Genomic DNA, 24,491 nt, shown 5'->3' with positions numbered 1-24,491 from the left:
TTTAGTATATACTTAAAAACCACTTTTTAAATCCTTCTTTGGTGTATATTGTCCACCCAATGCCCCCCTTGACACAGCATTAGCTCTTTCCATTAACCCTCTTACTATAATTCCTAGTGATAAAAATGGAATGCATATTTCTGGGCACTTCAATATGAATAATTTAATTCCATCAAGAGAAAATGCAGTATTTTGATTTCACCAGATCACCTTTACCATCAACAAGGCACAAACATGTTTGCCACTTCCATTGACCAATTTCAACACTGATGTAATAAAAGATTGAGTAACATGCATACAAGTCATAGGGGACAGTCTTTTAAAGACTGTAAAAAGTTGTTTTTTGTAAAAAGCTTTTACAATTCCTCAGATGAAATTTTACTCTCACAACCTTCTAGGTCTCAAAGATCTTTTAGCGCTCATGTGAAAGAGTAAATCAGGTGACCACAGCTTATCCTAACTTCATTGAAAATCTGACAATAGCTCATGACATCTGAAAAAAGTAATCCAATCCTGAAAGAAGCACAAGAATCATGGTCTAAACAAACTAGGCTCAGGAAGGGTTTTATTTTGTCACATAAGACGTTTCAACAGAGTGGGAAGTGGGAAGGAAGTAGCCTGAGTAAATATAAGTCACAAGAAAAGATAGTAATTTTTATATCAAACAAACTATTATTGATTTTAGCTCCAGTTCATCTTCTTTTCTTCTTAGTGCAGTGTCTAAAAATGACACAACCACCGACCAGGAGTCTAGAGTCAGGATCCTCTGAAGAATACAAAAACAGTTGTGTCGAAGAAGCTTTGTGGCAACGTCAGATTTCAGATGCTGTACTAAAAGGAATGTAAAATGGAGCTAAACTCAATAGCCACGTTGATTTTACCTCTCTCACCATAGCTACATTATATGTGGAAAACTCAGTTGCTCCACAGTGCTTGTGAGATTGTGTTTAAAACATCATAATGCACTCAACTGTGCACCTAATTATACGATGATTACACTTTATTTTGTAGTCTGGGTGTCTCTGTTGTTGAAACAATGTAAAAAGTATGCTTTATAGATCTCTTCAGACGAACATGATTCCAGATTCCAGGAGTTAAGTCTGAGACAGCGTCAGATTGCAGACGCTACACTAAGAGGAACACGAACTGGAACTAAACTCAATATTCACATTTCGCAATATATCAAATTATAAAAATATAAACATGAAAAAATTCATTTATAAAAGGACACAATGATGGTCCAATACATCTTTCAAGTTGTCACAACAAATTTTTTATGTAGGCTACTCAATTTTACAGTAGTTTAAAATTTCCTTATAAAACAAATAAATTACCAAGTTTTTTGTGAAATTCTCACTCCAGACGCATTACAGAAGCAGTCATTACAGAAGTATATATAAAAAGCACAATGGCCTTATAAAATCGAGTATATTGTAGTAGAGTGGAGGTTATCAGTAAACTACTTTCGTCTTCCATTATCAGGCTAATCAGCTGAAGTTTCTTTAGATGTCATTAATTTCTATGGGGTTAAACTACCCCACTGAGGCAGATGTGCAAAATAAATGTATTTATTCCAGTATAATACATTTTTTTAAGTCCATAAAAAACTATACTGACCTTTAAGTTTCAACATCTGCGGTCCACTTAACAGGGGATCACATTCCTGCCCCTGAGTTGGAAAGTCACAGTAACGAGACACCATGGTCCGCAGCTGGACTTCATCCATACCAGTCACGATTGCTGTGCAATGACAAGCCAATCTGTACAACAAGGAATTGAATATTAGTTTACAACCTACACCTCTACCAACAGCAGGAGTAAATTATGATATCTTTACATTTAATGCAAACCAGAGATATTCTGTCTCTTTCTTGTGAAAAAGAAAACCGTTTCAGCAACTCCAGTTTTTACTATCTTAGGTATTTGGAAAATTAAGCTCATTGATCTTGAGTTTATGAGTAAGCTTGACAGTTTTTAGTCTATTATACACCAGCTGTTAATTACATAGGATATATTTTATATAGACCATACATTAGAATATATGCATTCCTTTAAGCAAATACACAATTCATTTTGAAACTTAAAATGAAAATATGTTTTCATTTTACAATGTTTTGAATACGACTATTTCAGAAATAGATATTAGTTTGGCAGATCGATAGAAAGTGATTGTATAACTTAAACGGTATTGTTTTCACAAAGTTTAAACTGCTGTTAAGAATCAAACGTTACCTCTTTACATGATTGTCTTCATGCTGAAGAAATTTCCTTGTAAACTCAGACCATTTCCAGAGAGTTCTAAAATGGTTTGCCGAGGCTCTCAAAAATCGAAAGCAAGTTTCAACAATTTCAATGTCTGAAACCATAACCTCTTTTCGTTTTTTCTTGGGTATTTCTTCTACATCTTTGATTTCTTCCCAAGGTGCTGGATTGTTTTCAAAATATTTTAAACTGTACCTGAAACAAAAGGTATTTGCATCGCTATATACTTAAGGAAATAAAATAAGCTGTTTGTTGATATACCTCAATGTTCTTTATTATAACCCTATACTTTGTGGCATAGTAAGAATTAAAAATGGTCACCCTGTTTTCAACACTTTGCAAACCTTAACAAAAATGAGAAGCGTGTAAACTATAAACTGTTCTGTAGGACCAAAACCCCCTTTGAACACTTTAGGACACTTTGTTCCCCCCTCCCCTCTTCTGCCACCCCTAGGGTTGAGGACTTTTAGTAAATATTTCCAGGTCCTCCGATTAACATCCCATGGGTAAATTTTCCACTTGTTAACTTTCCTTCTATACCACTCATTTGGCCATTTGATAACTGGATTAACAGGACAGATATATTAAGATAATTAATTTTTATAAATCTTAAAAAATAAAAAATTCTATACATATAAATTTGTAAGTATACTTATGGATAAGACTTTTTAAATGAGATTTGGTTAAATTAACTTATTTTTTAATTTTATTCTTATTGTGTTATCAAATTTATTTCTTTAAGTATAAGTTCATTCTGCAATAAAAATTGTTTTCTTTTTTTTGTTTCAATGTGTTTTAGTTTCAAATTGTTTATATCAGAGTGTGTTATATAGGGTTTTTCTGGACAAAGAACATAAACTTCTCAAGATGATAAAGTAGCCCAATACAATACTATTAAAAATATCCAACTGGTTTTAAGAAATGAGTTTAAATTTTGCAACACTTACTTTAACATATTATTATTCAACAAAAAACTCAAAGCCAATACAGTTTTAGTAACTTCTAAAATAGCGATTCAAGCCCTTAAACAGTTTTGGAGTTGTTTTACATTTTTTACAGTACTACGTAATACTTTATTAATAATACTTATAAAATACACCTTGTAACATGCCTTGTCTAAATAATGTATTATTATATAGTTATTTTTATCGCTAGGAATTTAGAGCTGCAATTTGAGAAATAATGATAATCGCAAAACAATGTTTCGTTATGTTTTAAGACTAAACAAAAATTTGTTGCATCACAATCAGAAGGCTTTATTCTTGAACAGAGAGTTACAGAATTGGTGTTAATAAACATTACAATAATAAAGTAACGAACACGAAACATATAAAAACAGAGCACAAACAATATTTGGTAGTCATTTAAGCTAAGCAGTGAAGCAGAAACTTTGCAGTATTGTTTTCAGCACCTTAACATTATTTGTCTACAGCTCCGTAGGAAGTAGATTGTAGAGCTTTGCCCCTGCATATGAAGGTTTCTTTTCAAACAGGGCAGTTCTGTGCGATGGAATAATGAAGTCCTCTGCATGTTGTTTAACCCATGAAAACCTTTGTTTTTTGGTAAGTTAAGCTTGCAGGCAATTGAAACAACATCAAGTTCATACAGGGACTTAAAAGTCTGTATTTTAAGATTCTTGTAAGTTTTTCTATAGTTGTCATATGGCAGTAAGTTAGCTATGATTCTCGGAGCTTTCTTCTGAAGAACCATGATTCTTTGCAGATCTCGCAAGAACTGTTTCCCCATAAGACTATACCATACTTAATGCATGACTCAGAGTGCATGATAAATTATCAATGTTGCCTAAGGAGTACTAATGGATTTCACTCTTTTGAGAGCAAAAGAGATAGGAGTTGAGTTGATCATAATTGTCATTCTAGGTAAGTTTCTCATTTAGGGCGATTCCAAGACATTTTATTGAATGCACTTGTTCAAGTCTAGGAACTGCATTAACAGCATCCTTATGTCTTCCAAGTGTCAGTTGTTTTGTTTTTACCTTCACTGGACACCTGGTCATTACTTTCACAGTATTGCTGGGTGGGCCAAGCTGACTGAAATAGATGTGTTAATTTCAAGTGGCTCTATTGATCTGTTGCTGGATAAAAGAACTGTTATCATCAGCATAAATAACAGGATAACTGTAGTGATCTATGTGATGAGGCAGGTCTGATGTACATAAAACAAATGGTACTATAGTGCAGTCATTGAAGCGAAAAAATACGGTCTTACCTCCGAATTTTTTTACTGTGAACCGATCTGCATGAAAATTTTGGAATTAGGCTCATCTTACACTTAACTTCAAAAGTGAAAATGATCTGAACTCCGCCTATTATTTTTAAGGGGTGTAAACAACCCTTAATGGAAAAAATCGACATTGAGCCATTTTATCGCTACAAAACATGTTTAATAGTAAGTGGTGAAATTGTAAAGTGTTTTCTAACACAATTACCTCATATTAAAAATCATTTTCAACCCCTTGAAAAATCTTACAACCCTTGCAATAAACCCCTAAATTAAAAAAAATCACAAAAAAAATACTTTGGTATGACATAAAAAGTATAGAGTAAGTAATATTTTATATTCTCTATAATAATTATCAAATTTTTACCCCCCTTTCAACCCTTGAAATCTACCTCTTGATAAAAAATTGTTTAAAAAAATTGTTTTGATAAAATGAAAAGGATTTAAATATTATTCCACACTCTCGAAAATGAGTATCATATTCTTAAGCTTTTCAACCCTAAAAACTACCCCTAAATTAAAACAGTAAATATATATGATTACATATTTCAAAATAATTTAATTTAGAGTAAAAAAATTGCCATTTATTGAATAATATAGTTACAAATTTTATAAAATTCACTCAAATGTGTTATATATACATATAAGAAACGTTGGTATGTATTCATGCCTACGTTTCCAAAATATAATATGAGCCATATTTTGTATATATATATACACATTACAATAGTTTTGGACCTCTATTATACTGCGTACTTTCACATTGCTCCAAATATTCACAGTCCGAAATTTTTCAGTTACTAAGCAGAAAAAAAATATGATAAGTTTTTTGACCATAAACTCCTTCAATTTTTCATGCTATCACAATTTAAAAAAACCATTTTAAAGGTAATTAAAAGAGCTACAACATCCTTCATTGCAATATATAGTAAAAAACCTTTTTCTCAAACGGTGAAGGGTTAAAGGGCTTAAGAGAGGCTGTGATTGCGCTGCTACGCGCTCTTTAAACAATCATATTTCCGTCAATTTTTGTTTGACAGAAAAAAATCTAAAAATCCAAATTGTTTGTCAGAAATATACCTACATTTTTCATCCCTACACTTTTATACGTATATGTCGTCATTTTTTAGATATTATGAAAAAAGGTGTTTTTTAAAAAATTTGAATCTTTTTTTAATCGTGACTTTTTTGAAAAATATGTATCCTGAAGCAGCCAAACTGATAAAATCTATCAAAATCTTCATAATAAAAGTAGATTCTAGGCGGAATACGATTAATTTTAATTTTGGTGGAAATGGGACTTACAAAAAACATTAGATGCTCCTCTTATTTGCAATACAGCTCACTTATTTTACGTGCAAAAGACTTTTAATAGTGCTCATTTTAAAGCTTATTTCAAGCACTATAAAACTCTTTTTTATTAGAATGCCTAAAATGCATCTGCTCGCCGCTAGATGGCATTGACCACATCGATTAAATTTCAGACAAAATAAAAAACGGCTTTGATTTTTAATATCTAGCTTAATATTGCACTTAGAGTACTTTATAAAAAACCAAATGGTTCATTTTTGTACCTGCTACAATTGTGTTTCTTTATATAATTTTCGATTAAAACGTATATTTTTGGAGATATTTGCAAAAAACCGTTGAAAAATGTAAAAAAATTGCGAATTTTTAATTGCCAATAACTTTAAAAGTATTGGATTTTTCAAAAAACGTTATAGATGATTTTTTGCTTAAAATTAGGCCCTTCTATCAATATCCGAGGTTATTTGGAAAAAAAATAAATTCACCCCCGAGAAGGGGTGGCAAACCACCCCCAGGGTGGTTACGGAGTTCAAATCATTTTCACTTTTGAATTTAAGGGTAAGATGAACCTAATTCCAAAATTTTATGCAATTCGGTTCACAGTAAAAAAATTCGGAGCAATAATGCTTTAATGACTGCACTACTAGGCCCATTACAGGACACTACTCTTTCAATAGGTAATGGAGCCGAATTTCCAGTTTTTTTTTTTTACCATTCAAGAATTTTTGTAATTACTACTATTTGTTTTCAATCACTTCAACAGCTGTAAAACATTTCAGGGCAGCATCTTCCTTTATACTTAGTACTCAACTGTGTCAAGAGTAATTTGTAGTCCAAGCAATCATCAAATACCTTGCTCAGATCTTGTGAAATACTGGTGATTTTTTTACCTGGGTGAATGCTGTCAATTAAATGCACATTAAGTCAAACGGAGCAGTAATAGTCGATTTTCCAGCAAGGAAACCATGTTGTCTTTTAGAAGGAAGGTTGTATGTGTTAAGATGATTAAGAAGTCTGGATAAAACAATTTTGTCTATTATGTTAGAGACAGTTGGTAGTAAGAAGATATGCCTGAAATTCTTGAGTTCATGTTCACTTCCTTGCTTGAGCATAGGACAAACCTTGGAAGTCCTTAACTTTGAATAAATATATCCTTGGACCATTGATTTGTTAGCAATATTAGCAATTGGGTGGCATAGACCAAAGGTTACTATACAGAAGGTTGCCTCAGTCGCGTGCGCACACACTTGGCGCATCACGTCACACTCAAACCTCCCCCACCTACACTAGCCGCTGTCAAGTGCCGCTAACATGTGTTCGCTCAGACGCTCTACGATTAACCAGTTTAATGTATTTATTATCATTATTAGTGACCACGTTTTGTAAAAGTTTGGATGATTTAAGTGTGTGAGATGCCTGGGGAACGGTGTGCAGTAGCCGTTTGTAACAACAGCCGCGTTAAAACACGTAAGTTGTCAGAAGAAAGTAATAAGGTATTTTATCACAGATTTCCTAAAGATCAGTCATTGTCAAAACAGTGGGCACATTTTTGTAAACGGGCGGATAAATATTTTAATCCTCTTACTTCTGTTATTTGTTCTGATCATTTCACAAGTGAGTGTTATGAACGTGATTTAAAAGCAGAACTTTTAAATTTAGCCCCTAAGAAATTACTAAAGCCAAATGCTGTGCCTACACTGTTTTCATGCTCTGAAACTGCTACATGTGCAAGCATTCAACAAAATAAAATTATTTCTAGCGAACGAGACAAACGCATTAAGAGTAGGGATTCCAAAAAGATTGTAGAATGTATTTTAAATAATGAATCTACTGAAAATGAAGCCAGTTTAGAAGCTCCAGATATGAATGAAACCCTGTTAAAAGAAAACAGTGAACTTAATGAAAAAATGGTGACTCATCCATCACCAGAATGGCTCAACCAAGCAAAGTGGATGAACGAAGAATTTGAATCATTTCATAAAAAATACCTTTCCAAAGAACCAGGTGCGTATTACTAATATTTCATAGAAACAAGTAGGCTTTTGTAGTGCTCATTTCTTTCAATGCACTGAGCGAAACTGTATTTATGAATAAAATAGGTTTGCTTGTTTGTAACTTATTTTTTAAATTGAAAAATATTGAATAATAAAATTTGTTTGATGGTATGTTATTTGCAGGCATAGTAATTTTGTTACATAAAATAAAGAGCTACAGCAAGTTATAGTGTTATTTACATTTAAATTGAGATATTTCAAATGCTTTAGTTGTATGGCTTCAAATGGACGGCTATATTTATTTTATTTAGGATATATACTACTTAAAAGTAAAGAAAAATAAGAATATATATTACAATTTTGTTTATGTAGGTATCATTGTTGTTTCCAGTTTTATTTAGATACATTCTAAATCATCTTTGATTTGGAGTATTGACATCAAATAAATGTATTACAGTAAGTTAAAGTATGCAAACTTCTTTCTTCACAGCTCCAGCTTTAATATTATTTCAATGTATATTTATATTCTAAATATTTCCCACCATTTTCAAGCTAGCAAATACAGATGCGTCTATTAGTATGCAATATAATTTAAATTCAACCGAAAACCCCGTTGAAATGTATTTTATGAAGTTCTGTTATAACTACAAAAGGTTTTTTTTTCAGGCGTCGTAAAACGAATGACAATGTCAGTTATCCAGAAATACCCTTGTATTCCGGAAGAGGTCGCCAGAGTATTCATAAAACAAAGGACCATAATTAGAATGAAGTTTCTAAACGAAAAAATGACTCTTAAAAGAAAGAACCTAGTGAGTGAAGACAGGAAAACTTCAAAGAAATATAAAAAACTCACGACTTAAAAGTGTTAACATAAGTCTATGATACTGATTGTAGAAATTTTCTAATAAAACACGAGATTTTGATAATTATTGATTTATTTATCCGTTTGCTACGTACTTTTTATTAAATGAAGTAGAAACCAATCATCTTAAAGGAATAAAACATTCTTAAAGTAAAACAAATTGATATGTGCATTAAAGTTGGTTTTGTTAATATTGAGATCAATGTGTCTTCATAAATACACCAATTAGGTCATGCAGTAGTACGTAATAGTAAAAAAAGGATTTAAAGAATAATGTATCCCAAGAACAAATACAAAATATATCGGTAAATAACTGGCTCTAGCGACCCAATTAATAGGCTTGAGCAGAGAGAGCGCGGGCACAGGTCGGTGTGTGAAGTCAGTGCCGCGGTGGCTACTGTCTACACACGCCTTACCGGACTGAGACAACCTTCTGTATAGTAACCTTGGCATAGACCAAGTTCACAAAATTTTACAAGCAATGGCAGAAATCCTATCTACTCCAGCAGAAGAAGCAGATTTCAGGGTGCGGATACTATTGAGAACTTCGTGATGATTAGTAGGTGGAAGAATTGACAGAGAGTTTATTGCAAGGTCTGGTTGATTTGAATTGATTTTCTTCAAGGTCTCTTCAGCCATTGTTGTAAAGTACTCATTGAAGTTAATGGCCACTGTGTCAATGTCATACATAACATATAAAGGAGTTGCATTTTCTTTATCTGAAGTTTCACTACTGTGCGCTCACAACCAATCTATTACTTCGCTCTTCCAGATTGAGTCCTTCCACTTCATAGCTAAATGTGTCTTTTTGAAAGTAGTTGGAAGTTGAGTACTAAATTTCTAACTTCAACTCCCCTGACAGAAATGGTAAAATAAATATTTTTGAAAAACTAAAATACACAAAATAACAACAGTTCCATTAGATAAAATAAGTTTTTATTTCTGGTAATGAGTATTAGAGAAGGCTATACTTTTTTGTATGAATAATTTCACACAAAGATTCATAAACAAAGTATGCATATACCTGAAATACATTATTAATGATTCTGTAGAAAACTGCATAAATCTTAAAAAATTTTAATTTTGTAGCTTTGAAAGTTGTAATTTAGGGCATAGCACATTTCTAAAGCACATGCACTTCTGGCCACAGTAGATGCATTAATTAACAGTAGTTAAAATGTAGAAACTGGCATTGACTAAGCATTTATTAATTTTTCACACTATGGCTAAGCATATATTCTATAATAAGATTGGTGAATACACTATATTATTAAAAAGAGTTGGCATTGCAAATTGAATACTAGTTGTTGATCTTTTTTTGGCCACTCTCATAATCCACAAAAAATGTCATAGTTAATAACAATTAACATTGTTATAAAAGTAGACATTTAAGCTATACATTTTACCAGCGTCTTCTTATTGGAAATTCTAAATGCTTAATATATGATCAAAACACTCCAATAAAATGAAAGTTTTATTTTGTGAGGCCTTTCGTGCTCAAAGAACAATCGTCAGACCCACATAAACTGAAATGATAAGTAATGTAATAATACAAACAATTTAGACTTAAATAAAAACATATGTCTTGAAAAATACAAAGAGATCAGATTTTAAAGGCCAGGAGAGTATGTCTACTGTATATGTAAAATTTTATATTTCTTTAGATTAAAGGCAGTAACGGTGAATTTTGTAGAGGTCCAGGCTCATTATTTACTAGATAATTTTTGGTTCTTCTGCATAAAAATAGTTTCGTAAGCATCAAGGAATTTGTTGTTTTTGACTTCTTTTAATAATTTGACTTGTGAAAAGCAGTGTCCAGTATGAAGTGCATGTTTTCGTCATGGCCGATCTTTCCTCTTGTTGATACTTCTGACATGCTTTATGTTCCTTTACTCTCTTTTTTATTTTCCTTTTTGTTTGGCCAATATATTTTAAATTACAGTTGTCACAATTAATTTGATATATTCCAGATTTTTCATCACCATCTATTTTATTCTTTGGATTTTCCTAATATGTTTTTTAGTTTTTATTTTGGAATTTGAGGATACATTAATACTGGCATGTGTTTTAAAACTTTTAGCAATTTCTGTAGTTAAATTGTTGTAAGACACAGATATCCATTTTTCAGGTTCTTTGCATTTAGTTTGATAGAGAGTTGTTCTAGAATTTCTTTCAATAATTTTATTTTTATTTTTTATCATGTTATCAATCATTTCAATTTTGTAACCATTAAATAATGCAATTTCTTTAATTTTCTTTACTTCCTTTTTATAATTTTCAATTGATAGAGGGGTATGTAATAGCCTGTGGATATTAAACTGTGAAAAGCTTGCTCTTTTTTTGTGAAGGGGGATGAAAATTTAATTCAAATAGGATTAATATCTGTCGTTTTGTGTTGATTTTCTATATATGTCAAATTCAAAATGGCCAGTTGTATTTTTTGTAATTAATAAATCTAGAAATGGGAGTTGATTGTTATGTTCTATTTCACAAGTAAATTTTATAGAAGGGTTAAAATAAGTTAAGCGAAATAATAAAATCTTGAAGATTTTGTTTCTTGTCAAAAACAGCAAATATATCATCTACATATCGCTTCCAGATTCTTGGAAAATAATCCATTGTTTCTTTTGCATGAGTTTCAAATTTACTGAGAAATATGTTGGCGATAAAACATGAAAGGGGATTTCCCATGGCAGAGTACCATAACACTGTGTGTAATATTTGTCTCGAAATTGAAACACATTTTGTTAACATGCTAAGATTGACTAAATTAATGTACTCTTTAACAATAGTTTTTTCTAAATTTATGGAAATCAGCCAGTCCTCGATGATTTGTGTAATGTTCGTGGCCGGTGGTGTAATAATACTGGGTAATAAAATTACACCAATTCAGGAAAAAAACTATTGTACTACATCTTGGTCGGGAGGACGCGGGTTTTTACGGACCGTGGGTAAAACTGGAATGGGGAGAAACACTCGCTGCTGGAATGGTTAAGGTACGTTGGCGGGGAGAAGTGGCGTGACCTCAGTAGCCAATAGGATTTATTCAAACAGTATGGTCTCATATGACGTCACATACATATAACCGCCCAACGGGCCAGATCGATAATTCAACATTCCTATCTTTACAAATATATTTTAGATAGCTGATATTTATAATTAGATTCAGATATGTACACCACATTTCCTCCCTTTCCAAAGTTGAAAAACACTGCAAAAATAACACACTACATAGTTTAACAAAAAAAACATTGTTGAAATTTCAATTAAACACATTAATACAGTAACATTCAATAAATTTTCCTTAAACTACAATTAAGTAAAATGGTATGAACGCTTTGGTTATCACAACTAAGGACAAATAAAACAATATAATGAAACAAAACTAAAATAGAACAAAACATATATAATTTACAGTTCAGCCTATCCACGGGATTTCTAATCCGCACAGGATAGCGTCTATCATTGTTGTTGCTTGGGAACAGCTGGCGCGGCCATGACAGCTGCCGTCGCAGCACGGTGACGTGTTGCCACGATCAGCTGTTTGTTTACCGTGTAGAACGGCACGACATTGAGAGAGGGGAGGAGAGAGCGAGCCACACGGCCGCTCGGCGGAGAGTGGGGACTCACTGCTATTGGCTCTCGCCCCACCGGCGTCATGACCGGGGGGGAAGAGGAACTGTCATCGAAAGCGTCAGCTGATTCTACCTGTTTGTTTACATCAGCTGGCTCTCCCTGCACGGCTACATCTGATCAATATGACGTTCTGAACACAATGCCAGACGTCAATTCAACTTCGTATATAACATTGCTGATCTGCTTAATTACCGTAGCACTAACCCATTTGTCACGGGGTGCGATAGTCCTAACAATTACATTTTGACCAGGATAAAATAGTCTAATTTTAGTTCCAGAGAAATACTCCTTTTGCTTGTCTTGTCTTTTACTAACTGTCATTGACAGGTTAGGCCTTAATAAATCTAACCTAGTCCTTAATTTGCCTATTAAACATCAACTTTGCTGGGGGTCTCATTGGGTGGTAGCATGAACAGCATTTCGATAATCAAACAATATTCTACTTAAAGCTATTTACATTTTACATCTTTCTTATCACGTAAAGCACATTTGATCTTATTCTTAGCATATTTTAACAGAGTTCTCTGCCAAACCGTTACTCATGGGATGGTATGGAGGACTCAAAAGTATGTCTGATACCATTGTTTGACATAAAATTATGAAATTCGAATGAGGAAAAATGGTGGGACCATTGTCACTGTGGACAGTCTCTGGCAGACCAAACCTACTGAACAAATCTCTTAAATGATTTATGGCTACATTGGCTGAAGTGGAAAGCTACAGGAAACACTTCCAGCCATCTTGCTGTGCGCATCAACAATTAGTAGATACATTTTTCCATTAATCGGACCTAAATAATCCATGTGAAGCCTTTGCCATGGACTTGAGGGATAATTGCCACGTATGCAGCTGACACTTGCTAGGGTTATTTCTCTCCATTAAACAGGAAAAAACAATTATTTGCCAGGGGACACAAATTTGATCATCAATATTAGGCCACCAAACATAACTACGAGCTATCGATTTCATTTTGGACTATACCCATGTGGGATGAGTGAGAGTGAAGCTCGTCCAGCACATATTTTCTCATTTTGCTAGGCACTACTACTTTGTAACCCCCAAACCAATATATTATTTACTATAGACAACTCTTCCCTCCTTGCAAAATATGGCAACAACTCCTTGTCATCCCCAGGGATGCTATTGGGCCACCCGTGCCTTACATAACCAATAACTTTGCATAAAATTGGATCTTTTAGCGTTTCTGCTTGTACATTCTCAAAAGTTAAAGGCACAGAGCTTTCCAAAAGACAATGCAAATAACTGCCCTTCAGTGGTCATCGTCGCTCACTTCCGGCTCTTTCATTGTCAGTGGTAGCCTGCTGAAACGCGTCGGCAATTACCGTGATCAGCTGGATTTTATATATTCTATATTAAACTTGTACCCTGACAAAAATAAAACTATAGCGCTGCAATCTGCTGGCGCTAAACACTGACCAAACCCTTATGAGGACCAAATATTGATGATAGAAGCGGTTTGTGGTCCGTACATAAAGTAAATTCCCTACCATACAGATATTGGTTAAAATTTCTTCACGCCACAGACAATTGCTAGAGCCTCTCGATCGATCTGGGAGTAGTTCTTTTCAGCATTAGTTAGCGTTCTAGACTGGTATGCTAATGGTTTTTCAATACCTTCTGGTGTGACAACACTCAGGACCGCACCCAGTCCAAAAAGAACTCGCGTCTACCGCCAACTTCAACGGAAGTTTGCCGTCATAGTGCGCTAAAATAGTCTCACTACTTAGCAGTTCTTTTACTCTATTAAATGCCTGGACACATTGCCTGTTGAAATCAAAATGGAACGTCTTTCTTTAATAAATTGTACAATGGGCTTAAAATGCTTGACAAATTTGGAAGAAATTTAGAATAATAGTTAATTAGCCCAATTAGCGATTTAATTTCTGTGACATTCTTTGGGATAGGTGCGTTCTTGATTGCTTCTACTTTCTTGGGATCGGTGTGCAAACCGTGTTTGTCAATGACAAACCCAAATACTCTACTTGGTTAGCAAAGAAAGTACATTTACTCTTTTTGACAGTTTAAGCCTTTCTCATTCAACCTCTTACACACTTCTCTTAACTTCTCATAATGAGCCTTAATCATTTTTCAGCGGTTATTAGAATTATCATCTAAAAAATACTGCAATTTGATCTATACCCTGGAGAGTCTGCTCTATTTTCTTTTGAAAAATAGCACTTGCTGGACGTTATGCCAAAAGGAACACGGGAATAACAAAATAAACCTTTGTGTGTACTTATGGTACACAGTTTCTGAGACTCTGGATCTAACTCTAATTGGGTATATGCTTGACACAAATCGATCTTACTAAACTTCTCGCCCTTTTGCAGGTTTGCAAAACAACTCATCTATTCTTGGTAAACGGAAATTTTTCTACTTCTAAATAAGGGGTTCAGGGTTACTTTTAAAATCACCGCAAATCTGACCTGAACCACATTTCTTTAATACAGGAAAACTATGGGCGTACCCCAATCTGAGCTACTTACAGGTATTAAACACTTTCTCATCTACTAGCCTAGCTAGTTCGTTTTCAACCTTGGCTTTCAGGGAAAAAGGTATTGGCCTAGGTTTGAAATATTTAGGAACCGTGTTTTCTTTTACTGTTAACTTTACAGGCTCGCCTTTAAAACAACCTATTCGTCACTGAATACCTTAGGAAATTCTTTGAACAACTTGTTCTTAAGTTCAAGACAACTATCGGCATCGGTTTTACTTATCTCAAATAACCTGTCATTATTTTTAAACGAAATTTCAACCCCTAGAGCACTTAACCATTCCCTACCTATAAGTGGATGAGCACCGGACTTGATGACATTACAAGTCCATTACTTTGTTTACTTTGTTATAATTAACTTCAACTTTGATCTTGCCTACAGGTGTGATAGGGTTGATCAGTTTATAGAGCTGAGTGTCAACTTACTAGATTCTAATTTACACATCTGGAAATGAGAATTGTTAATATTCCTCACTGCAAACACTACAGAAGCCCCTGTATCAACCTCAAACGTTAAGCTTTTACCATTAACAATTAAATCAAGCTGAATTGGGTCTACCTTGACCCTGTCAGTCACCTTTTCATTCATTCTAAATAAATTGGCTACATCATCCACAAAATTGCTCAGTGTCCCTGATTACTGTCATCAACACCTTCTAGGTAGTTATGTTTGCGATAATTTTTGGAATTCCCAGTGCTTTTACTATCTCTAAAATTAGTCTTATCTCTATTTTACATTTGTACCTTGCCGACCAGCTAACTTAGAACGACACACTTTTGCTATGTGGTTTTGTTTACCACAGAAATGACCACTTCACACCTAATAACCTGCACTGTGAACGGAAATGCCCTGTGAGGCCACAACATAAACATTGCGCACTGCCACTGCCACCTGGCGGAGATCGCCGCTGCCATCCAGAAGGCCCTGGTGACGTGCCGCCGCTGACCTTGGCTGTTCCCCTGCTCCCTTCCAGGCCGCTCCAGCGTTGTCGCTCCGTGCTGTCTGGGAATGCGTCTGGGAATGCGGTGCGCCATTTCCGAATCTCCCCTCCTGGCCACCACGCTGCTCAACTGATGGATCCGCTCGGGTCTTCCGACTGATAGAGCTGCCGCCGATTTTTTCTGCTTGCTCCATTGAAAGCACTATTTTGGTCGCTTGCTCGAACGTTAACGAGGCTTCCGATAATCAGTTTTTGTTTGGCACTTTCACTTCTGATGCCACTCACCAGTCTGTCTCTCAAGTAATCATTTAGCGACGCGCCAAAGTCACAATGGGTTGTCATTTTTTTCAAATTTGCAATATACTCGGCAACCGACTCGCCTTCCAACTGTACTCGCTTACTAAAACGATATCGCTCCGCGATGAAGCTAGGTGTCGGGAATAAATGTTTTTGCACAAGTTGCACCAGTTCATTAAATGTCTTTTCCGACGGTTTATTAGGAGTGCACAGGTCTCTCAACAAAACTATACGTTTTTACTCCTATCACAGTTAAAAGCGTATTATGACCTTTTTACCCGCGTCAATGCTATTACAGTCCACGTACAGCTCAAAACGTTCGATGTATGACGCCCAGGTTTCAACTGACCCGTCATATTCCCCGATAACGCCTATTTGCGCCATTATATTAGTTACAGGGAAACGGTAATTCGTCTAATTGTACTTGCCACATCAACTCGTAGCTAAAATAATTTGGTTGCACACTACACTTCCTCCCACACTAATTGGTTTGAAACTAAAGAAAATTCGTACTGTTAATCTTCGTGATGTTCACTCGCCATTTTGTGATGTTCACTCGGTCAAAACTGTCCTCGTGTTGTTGTTCGCGCACGTGGTGTTCACTGTTGATGTCCAGCGGCGATGTACACTCGGAATTTCGCACTAATACTAATTTCCACAAATCCTCGTCGCCATTTGTGATGTTCGTGGCGGTGGTAATAATACTGGGTAATAAAATTACACCAATTCAGGAAAACTATTGTACTACATCTTGGTCGGGGAGGACGCGGGTTTTTACGGACCGTGGGTAAAACTGGACTGGGGAGAAACACTCGCTGCTGGAATGGTTAAGGTACGTTGGCGGGGGAGAAGTGGCGTGACCTCAGTAGCCAATAGGATTTATTCAAACAGTATGGTCTCATATGACGTCACATACATATAACCGCCAACGGCCAGATCGATAATCAACATTCCTATCTTTACAAATATATTTTAGATAGCTGACTATTTATATTAGATTCAGATATGTACACCACAATTTGTATGCTATCTTTAATAGGTACATTAGGATAAAGAGATTGAACATCAAATGATACAAGATATTTGTCTTGTTCGATCTTAATATCTTTTGTAGAATTTAAGAAATCATATCTATCTTTAATGGAAAAAGTTGGGGGGAATTCAAATTGTTGAAACTCTTGCACTAACCATTTTGATATAAAATAAGAATATAACATTTCAGTTATGTGGGTCTGACGATGTGTTCTTTGAGCACGAAAGGCCTCACAAAATAAAACTTTTTCATTTTATTGGAGTGTTTGATCATATATTAAGCATTTAAGCTATGTAAAACAAGTTCCATTACTAAACCAATTATCTTAACTTACTTCAAAGCATCAGGATGTACGTCCAGCAATTTCCCAATGGCAACACACTTTCTTATATGTTCACAAGTAGGAAGTGACAGGAGTACCAACACTATTTCAGGAAATGTCTGTGCTACATGTATTGTGTGTGCAGGGTTCAACAGTGCTCTATGAAGCTCCGTCAAAGCTAATTCTGTTGTATCTTTGTCCCAGTTCTGAAACCAAACATTGTTTTAAGAGAAAGAAAAACATTGAAAGTACCTATAAGTCAAAGTTTATGACTTATTTCTTTTCAAAGGCTGTATCTAGGAAAACTATATATCATATGATGTTGGTTTATACATAATGTCATTGTGTACTTTTTGTTTTACAACTTTTGTTATATAACCTCTAAGATACTGGCTTTACTAAACACATGTTACACCGCTCTTATGTCTTCACCTGTCTTCAGTAACTTGTTCAGTCAGTTCGCTTACTACTGAATCTATTTCGCACTTCAGAAAAATATTATTTTCATGTATTGTTTTATCGTATACACCTCTAAAAAGGCTGATCTTTGTGGTTTAAGTTAAATTATTTAACAACAAAATTAAGCTTTCTCATTGGTGTTGTGGGTCAAATGTGACCCACAAAATAAAAACCAAAATATACTATATAAAATGTATATTTCTGTAAACTGGCTGCAGTACAATGTTTTTCTGGGCCAAAATTTGCATTTATACACAAAATAAGAAATACGCTTTTTTAAATATTCCAGCCATTTTGGCTGTCATCTTGAAAAATGTAAGATTTTGTGTTGTCGCGAACGTGTTAATGGTTGTGGGTCCTTTAGTATTTATGACATTAGGTAAATTGGTACTTTGGGATTATACCGACCACACCCGTATGAAGAACACAAAAATATAAATTTATAGAAACAAACATGATAGAACGAAAAAACAACTCTTTAATTACAAAATTACAAACTTTTCCAAGCATTTCCAGGTATTGTGATCGGTGTTGTTGTCGCTGTTATCTTATCTTTCTCGAGAATCCCGATTACGGCAGGCTGCGCGGCATCATATGATTATTTAAGTTTTTTGCACGGTACATAATTGCCTTTCCATTACAATTTAATTTATATTTCTGATCAGCACCTCTAGAATTTGATATTTTACTGATAGGTACTATCTCGAGGGATGTTTTTCTTTCGTTGACAATGGCCGGAGGCACTCGCATTTTGGGTGGCGGAGTGTGATCAAGAATAAAAACAAGTTTTGAGTGTTTTTTTTCAATAAAGAGTTTAGTTTTTGTTTGGGCTAATATTTGTTTTTGTTGAATTTTTGTATTTGGAGAAATGTACGGGTAAAACACGGAAGTACAAAGCGACGCACCAGCTGAACGGGCGGCGAGACTCTGCAATCATGTTATCTACTACACCGCTCGACTTTGACCTCTGTCTGAGGATGGGGAGGGGTTTGCGATAAGACAATTCCTGTTTTATATTGACGAAATATTGTTCTACGCTAATCTAGTAATCAGTAGAAGCAAAATGTCAAATAACGATTCATGTCTGGGTGTGGTCGGTATAATCCCAAAGTACCGGTAAATTTATTTTTTAAACTATTTCTCTCGATTTGAAACATATGACTTTAATTTAGTATTTTAGATACATTGATATTGATTGATAGTTCTGTTACTCAATATATAAAGTATCGATGATTGTAATAAGCAAGATAAAAACCAGGTTCGCTTATCATGCTCTGCATAAGCCCACTTAAAACACTGCAGCCGCAGTGATTGGTCAACATCAATATAAACATCCTGGTCTGCTTAACCCTCTCCCGCTCGCAAGGCATGAATCGGCACGGCCACAACGTAGCCACTGCAGCCTAAACGGCACAGATCAGCACGCACTGCTTTATCTACTAGAGCCGATAAGTGCTGCTCTCGAGTAGCAATAGTTTGCACTACTACGGGTTGTTTGCTATCAGGAGACCATTTACTTTACTCTTACAGTAGATTTATTCCATTATTTTGCTATTTATATTAGTTGTGCGGAAACAATGGCGGGTTGTAGTCGTACACTTCATGACAGTGAAATCAATCTCGTTATTAGTAGTGATTGCGACGATTCAAGTGTGTAGTGATGTACCAGAGCTTTGTGAAGTGGTTGGTGGCATTGAGGATGTAGTTCGGAGTGATCACAGTGGCAGGGGCAGTGACAGCGAGCCAGACAATGACCTTCACCAAGTAACTGAGCAACAAACAACCCGGCGCCCTGCTGTCCGTGTGCCCCCTCCCTGGTCTCGTACAATCAACTTCATTGAACCAATATATAGTAAAATAATTAATATATATAATTATAGTTAATTACAATGACAGAACGTATGTAAGTTGAGACGCCGCGTATTTTGACCGAGCCCGACCGGCAGAGCGAATTAATTGAGGTTAGTAGCACCGTGAGCGCCTGGAAACAATGGGAGCGGGAGAGGGTTAACATACTCTGTTCTCCCTTGATTTTAGGCTACAGTATAATAAGAGGCCATCACCACAATAGAATTATATTTATGACTATCTAAACTATAGAAACAAAAATGTTGACACGAATTACGTTATATAAAAACTATCTATGTTGCATAACTTATCTATAAAATGTAATAAATACTATGATTCTATTGTGGTGGTGGCCTCTTAGGGTAGGGTACAATAAGCGGACCCGGTTTTTTATATTGAAGAATGTAATCATCGATACCTAATATTCGCACCTCAAATCCTAGACTATCAATCGATATTAAAGTATCTATAGTCCTCAATAACAATCACATGTTTTAAATTAAAATATGAATTTAATATTTACAGTTTATCAAACAAATTATTATCACCAAAATTAGGAAAACTGAAGACGACCATATTTTATCCTCTCACAGTTACAGTTGTTTCTTTCCCACAAATTTCACATACGTTTTTCGGTACGATTATGTGTATTATCTGAGTGTTTACAGCTGTTGATATAGATTAAGTTAATTGTTCAAAATAATTAATCAGTAACGATTGGTTATATCGATGGTTATGATTCAGTAATATCGTTTGCCAATTTCGATATAAAAAACCGGGTCCACTTATTGTACCCTACCCGCCTCTTGTTATACTGCAGCCATTTAGAGCCTGTGGAAATTGTATAATAGATCTAACTTGCAAAAATATTATTCTAAAGAAAATACAGAGGCTCTCACATAAAATAGTAGAAAAATACAGAGTTACGAAGAAAATTGTTTTTAAATAATAGAAGTTTACTTTTAACTGATAAACATTGTTTTAGTAATTTCTACTCACCCACCTAACCTAAAATACTAACCTCCACTTTGGAAAACCTTTCAGCTAAATGTTTGAGCTCATTAGAGACGCCTAAAGAAAATAATTTTTTGAAACCTCTAATGTTAAAACTATCACTGATATTATTTTCCATAGTAAGTTATTATAGCTAAATCTGTACTACAAGTAAGTTCGGCGTTTATAACAATACATTGCAGATCACAATACACACGTGAGGCAGATACTAGGTTCAGGTTGTTGTGTGTACTTAAAATTTGTAGTCTATTTTTTCCTCTTTTTGCCTGAAGGCAGACTTTGGTAAAGTCTTATGAAGCCTCAATGTACACTGTTTTAATTCATTTACATAACCAGGTTTTTCGTTTAAAACCAAAATCACTCGGTACTTGTGGTTGCTTGTACAACAATAATTATATTAATAAAGTTTAACACATTTAAACATAGAGTGACTCATAGTTTGAATTTAATTTGTCTCATTACCAAACCATTATCCCCAACACCAAGGTATTACAAATTCCTGTATGATAAAAGGTTCCTCTATGGTAGAATCGCATACGTCCTTTTTTCAATCTCCAAATGAATTTATTTGTGTTTTATTCCCCGAATACAACAACCTACGTTAACCCTGTAAATATTCGCGCAAAACAATTTCACTAGTACTCGCATGGGGTCATTACGACCCCATCATAATTTTGTCCTATTATATCTGAGGCTATTTTTGGACTAAACCTATCCGTATACTAATTCTGCGTTGTTTTATAGAAAATAAAGTAATTTTTTTGAAAATAAAACCAATTAAATTGTAAATAATATAATTGAAGATAGAACACTTATAGACTACTAAACGTAGAATAAGTGTATACGTGTCAATAATAAACATATAAGATTCACAAAGGTAAGTTCTTCTTGATATGATAACACACAGTCCTCGCAAATAACTTACATGTGCATCTTGCAAACATATTTGTGGCACTCCTCACAGATAAATGTGTTTCCAGTCTTGAACTCAAGGGCAGAAATTGCATCTCCCTCTCGCGAGGGGTCTCTCTCTTGGGGCTACTGCTTCTACTTCAGGCATACACTTCTTGATACTTGATCGAAGTTCTCTGTTAAGAGTCAGAATCTGTACTCTTATTTGCATAAAAGGCCTTGGAAGACTTATGTCAATTTCTTCCAAAAGGTTTCTTCGGATTATTCTTCTCTAAAAGTTTGATGCGTGAATAACCTGAACATTTATGCCTACATTGTTCAACAAACAGAAGAAGGTCATTAAAGGCCATCGACGACTTTTTGATACAGAATATAAACTGCACAGTTGATCATTTGTGTCCACCCCTCCTTCTTTATTGAATTATAAAAAGCATAAATCTCAGGCCTTCTTTGCTCTCCTGCCGTTCCACAGATTGCCAATGCATCATGCACTGATGACAGAAATATTACATTTTTGTTCATATTTGGAGTGTAGCTTACCATAGTGGTTTTGACATCATCAAAGCCAAACAAACTTGAATGTATTGGTTTTTTCTACAAACTCTGGAGGGATTTTATAAGACTGGCCCCTACAATTTTCAATGACTAACCTAAACTTGCTCAGCGTTTGGAAAATAGCATCTGCCAGTTTTCTCCAGTATGGCTTGGGTTTTCTATGAAGCACACAAACCTCTCTTCGGCAGTACAATTACTTTCGTTCACGTAACGTAAAATGACACTTAGTTGATCAGAATGCGTTATATATGGGGAGGAATCAATAATCAAAGAATAGTATTTAGACAATTTAACCTGCTCAACAATTTTTGATGAAACGGACTCTCCCATAACTTTAATTAACTCTTCGCAGACTGTTGATGACAAATATAAGTCAAGCCACTGCCAGGGTTACCATGTCGAGCAATATGTTCAGATAGAAATGGGTCATATTCTGCCATAAGCTCCGGACACATCATAAATTCCCATTATGAATTGACCCAAACACTTCGTTTTCACCTCTAAAAGCTAACCCTCTGGAGGATAATTGTTTGAAAACAGAGATTACTCTTTGTAGTACATTTCTCCAGTATTTTACTTCTTCTTCGTGTTGGGAAAGAATTTGATGGTAAATCGTATTGTTTTCTGCTCCTCTCACTTTAAACTTTAATAAAAAATCCATATGAGATTTAGAGTTTTCATGTTCAGAAATTCTCTGCCCTGCATGGGCCCAATCATTAAACCCCACTTCACTGGAAAATGCAGATGTACCTGTAGCCTACCACTAAATAATCTGCAAGGTATGCAAGGAATATGGAGCCTTGGGATTGTGAATAAACTAAATACTTTCGCTCTACTGCCCTTCCATTCAATAACTGCCTGGAAAACATGCTCTTTGTGCAAGCTCGTTTTGAACCATCTGGGTAAAAGCGCAGTGACAGAAAAAGCCGCCTCAGTGTTTTGTACAATGTCATTTTAAATCAAATAATTAATTTCCCAGTTATATGGAGCATTACTTGGAATAAATAGAGAATCAGTTGGGTGGGGATACATGATGATGAGAGCCTATCATCAATAAATACGTTTGGAGTTGGTAATATTGTATCTTTATGTGATTCGTCTTCTTTGTGCTTAGTCTTAGTCTTCTTGCTACTGATACACTCGTTTTTACTTACAACAGCAATATTAATATGTTCACCTTCACTTTCATCACCAATAGTAGCCTACTACTAAATTTGTCTAAGACTACTTCACTTCCAGTGGAAGTAAAGGAATTGTGAGGTTTTGGTACCTTTCTAAGTAATTCATTTTCCTTCTCTTTTTTCGTCTATTTTACGGTATGCCGCTCCACTTAGTCTTTTTCTTCCATCCATTTCCCCACTGAATTCAATTAAATTGTTTATTTGGTAATTATATGGAAAAACCTCCCCAACCTTCATACTTCATTTTCAAATAATTAGTAGCAAAAAATATTTAACAATGACGTCCGAAACAGAAAAACCAGACAACTATGTTTGGAGACAACAAACCAAATCTGCTCTATTGATCTATCAAAACATAGTATCAAACACGCAAATGTTTTCACATAAAATAAAACTGAAACAGATATTAGCAATGAATTATATTCAACAATAACCAAAAAAATCTCTAGTGACAGCTGTACAACAGACAGTAGTGACAGCGACTAAAGAATTGATGGGATGGGACCGAGTCTGAAGCTTACATATGACTCTCCCACTGCGACGATACAACGCGACTGGCGGGCGCGGGACAGTGTGACAGGTGACAGGCGAGGCGCAGGCGCGGCGGCGCCAGCGAGCGGCTAATCGACTCAACTCTGTGTTGGCGCGACAGGCGACAATGCTTTGCTTTGCGTTGCGTTCCTATGAGCGGGCGGTAGAGATTACCACATACGCAGTGTACGCCTACCCTTTTCTACACTATCCGAGAAAAGACGCCGCCTATTTATTTTCATTCGTAATAATACCGAAATGACACCACTCTATAGATAAAGCTAAAAATTTACCGGTATATTTGAGAAAAAATTGCAGCCCCCCAAAATTTGCCGCCCTGTGCAGATGCACATACTGCTCATGCGAAAATCCGGCCCTGCTTATAACAATGTAATTTGTGTCTGATAATTTGTCTTGGTTGGTTAGCAGGTTTTTCAATTGTATATATACGAATTTGCTCTTTTAAAAATATATGCATAAGTTCAGGCCATGTTGGTCCCAATGATCTGGCATTCAACTAGAATATTTTAAGATTGTTAAAATCCATACTTAATTTTTTAGGATATTTTAATTCTAGTTT

The 24,491-nt window shown here is 35.0% G+C and overlaps 1 protein-coding gene across 1 annotated transcript in view; it reads right to left on the bottom strand.

Annotated features, from left to right (window-relative positions):
• LOC124357682 (midasin-like) overlaps positions 1-20,945 on the bottom strand; it is a 69,353-nt gene extending 48,408 nt beyond the window's left edge. Inside the window, exons 1-4 of the mRNA XM_046809670.1 lie at positions 20,740-20,945; positions 17,424-17,617; positions 2,233-2,457; positions 1,618-1,760 (exon numbers count right to left, since the gene is read on the bottom strand). Coding sequence (XP_046665626.1) covers positions 1,618-1,760; positions 2,233-2,457; positions 17,424-17,617; positions 20,740-20,850 — 673 coding nt within the window. The 5' untranslated portion in view covers positions 20,851-20,945. The remainder of the gene's footprint in view (positions 1-1,617; positions 1,761-2,232; positions 2,458-17,423; positions 17,618-20,739) is intronic.
• Between the last annotated feature and the right edge of the window lie 3,546 nt (positions 20,946-24,491).

This window comes from Homalodisca vitripennis, chromosome 3 (genome assembly GCF_021130785.1).
Source record: "Homalodisca vitripennis isolate AUS2020 chromosome 3, UT_GWSS_2.1, whole genome shotgun sequence".
NCBI lineage: Eukaryota > Metazoa > Arthropoda > Insecta > Hemiptera > Cicadellidae > Homalodisca > Homalodisca vitripennis.
Note: the sequence above shows the minus strand (reverse complement) of the source record. Positions and strands in the feature narration are given on the sequence as shown.